The 2,837-nt window shown below is 42.1% G+C and overlaps 1 protein-coding gene across 1 annotated transcript; it reads left to right on the top strand.

Annotated features, from left to right (window-relative positions):
• Window positions 1–715: 715 nt before the first annotated feature.
• nxnl1 (nucleoredoxin like 1) lies at window positions 716–1,711 on the top strand (the record flags this gene model as incomplete). Its single annotated transcript, XM_080030167.1, has 3 exons — window positions 716–954; window positions 1,044–1,133; window positions 1,336–1,711. Exons 1-3 carry the CDS (start codon window positions 719–721, stop codon window positions 1,709–1,711), a joined length of 702 nt encoding a protein of 233 aa, XP_079886293.1. The 5' UTR covers window positions 716–718.
• Window positions 1,712–2,837: the final 1,126 nt, after the last annotated feature.

Raw genomic sequence — 2,837 nt, forward strand, 5'->3', positions numbered from 1 at the left:
GAATGATCACAAGGGTCAGGAGTAGGTGGAGAGCACACCAGTATAGCTGGGTGGTTGTTACTGACAGGTTGAGTTTAAATGAATGTGAGTTGAATTTGTGTGTTGGACTGCTGTTGATTTGTTATTTTCTACCTCGTACTGCTTTTTATAGTTTTTATTTAAATGATTTTTTTTACTGCAAGACTGGAACTGTGAACTAAATTGCCCTTCTTGGGATAAATAAAGTTTTTTCTGATTCTGAAATAGGAAATCATTAGTTACTGTAAAGTTAAAACTGCACAGATCTCAGATGACCTCGCCTTAATGATATCCAACATTTAAAAAAATTGCATCTTTGCATCCGGGCGTGAGCCATGAGGATCACACATCTACAGCCGTGGAAAAAATTAAGAGACCACTCCAAATGTTCAGTGTCTCTTGTTTGACTATTTATAGGCATATGTTTGAGTAGAATAAGCATCTTTGAGTGACCTCCAAAAAAGCGCTATATAAATCCTATCAATTATTATTATTATTAGAATGAACATTTTGGTTTTATTTTATCAACTGCTGACACATTTCTACCAAATTCACAACAAAAATATTGTCATTAAGAGCATTTCCATGAAGTAATGTAGAGATGAAGATTGAAGAAAAATCCAGACTAGTCTCTTCATTTTTTCCACGGCTGTATGTTGTAACCCTCCCTTCTCCACAGAGGGCATCCCATTCTTTCATCATGGTGGACCTGTTCCTAAACCGAGTTCTAGTGGAGAACAACTGGGACCAGGATGAACTCAACACGGAGCGGGAGATCGTGGGGATGCTGGAGAACCGCATCCTGCTGCTGTTCTTTGGGTCCGCTGGCTGTGACCGGAGCATGGAGTTCCTGCCTGTTCTCAATGACTTCTTCAAGAGACTGAAAGACCCGGCGTACATCGACTACCCCAAGCTGCTGGTGCTCATCTACGTCAGGTCTCCTTGTCTCTCCTTGTCTGTCAAGTCAACGCTTGCACCGTTTTATATAATTCACAAGATATCCATTTCCATCTCCTCTCTTCCAGCCTGGACCAATCAGAAGAGCAGCAGGAGAGAGTCCTCAAAGAGCTGAACAAACGGGTTCTGTTTCTGGCTTTTGACGACCCATACCGGAAGTAGGTGGATGGAGAGGAAAAGAGAGTCTATACATTTTGATGCTTTTTGTAAATGGATGTGTATATTTGACCTGTATTTGTGTGAGTTTCTGAATCTTTATGAGGATATTCTTTTAAGCACAAATCCAATTTGAATCAAACTTTGCATTACAATAGGAATAATTTGTGTTTGTGTGTGTGTTTGTTTTCCTTTTTTCTTCAGAGAGCTTCAGGCCATGTTCAAGGTGAGGGAGGTGCCAACAGTTGTGGTCCTCCGTCCTGACGGCTCCGTCCTGTCCCAGAATGCAACGCAGGACATCTGTGTCTCGGGTCCAGACTGTTTCAGAAACTGGCAGGAGTCGGCGGAGCTCATCGAGAGGAGCTTCATGCTCAACCAGGACTTTGAGAACCTGAACATGCGCACCGCCAGCGACCCTGTGAGGAGACTCAAGTACAAGACGGAGGATGACAAGAGGAAGAAGAGGTGGTGGAAAGTGTGGGTGAAGGGCAAGGATGGACACGGAGAGGAGGAAGATAAAGGTGAAGTGTGGGATACCAAGAGAAAAGAGGGAGATAAAGGAACATGGAGGAAAAGATAGGGAAGAAAGCAAAACAACAGTATTTTGTGTTAATTATTTTTATTTACAGTGCTTCCTCAACTACAGCCTCATAAGTACTTCATTGTTGGATACTGGTACTGCAGCCCCTTTTATAGACTCAAGAAATATGTTCAATGGCATGCATAGACGTCGATTACGGGGGGGATGGGGGGTACATGTACCCCCCACTTTTCGTCAAGACTCATTTTGTCCCCCCCACTTTTTAAGCCGGACATGGAGTGCGTCCAGCCGTATTAAAACACAGCGTTAAGGTCTCTCTCTCTCTCTCTCTCTCTCTCTCTCTCTCTCTATCTCTCTCTCTCTCTCTCTCTCTCTCTCTCACACACACACACACTAGTTTGCACACCAGAGAAAACATGCTCCGAAGTCTCCGCTAGTTTGCACACCAGAGAAGACTGATGCATTTCAATCAGCAGCAGAGAGACAATGGCGAGTGGCTTTAAGTGTCCCGTTGTGAAGTGTAAACTGTAGGGATTACCATCCTCTATGCCCACTAATGACTGTTAATGTAATGTAACAGCAGCTTGTGTCGCGGCACATGGATACTGACGATGTTGTTTACAGTGACGTGCGCGCCGTGTGCAAAAAAATTAAAATAAAATATTTTTTTTATTTAATAAACTTATATTTGTATTATTACTGTTACTGTTAATTATTTCGATCTTTACATGTAATCCGCGATTACTTTAAAAAAGTGTAGACGTTTTGATTCGAAACGTGGCAGTTAGTAAGTTATGCCAAAAAAATATTGTGCCTTTGCTGTTTCCCATTCATTGTGTACGGCAAAGAATCAGTGCCTTTGCGCCTATTCATTGTGGACGGCAAGAAAAAAAAAGTTTTCGCGCATGCGCACTTGATTCTGTATTATTTAACATGTACGCAAATAAGCATAATTCTTTGTGCCTTTTTTACGTAAATGGTATGCCACATAAGCCTTTACATTACATATCATTCATGGACCAATTAAAATCGAGATATTACTAGACATTTACGCAGCTTAGGCCAACGTCATTACGTTGGCTATGCTCATTCACGTCGCATTACCCCCGCGGATTTTTAAGTCAACATTGCAGCTGCCGTGTCCGTGCATGCAGATATTTCAGAC

This window comes from Ammodytes marinus (assembly GCF_949987685.1).
Source record: "Ammodytes marinus genome assembly, chromosome: 6".
Lineage (NCBI taxonomy): Eukaryota > Metazoa > Chordata > Actinopteri > Uranoscopiformes > Ammodytidae > Ammodytes > Ammodytes marinus.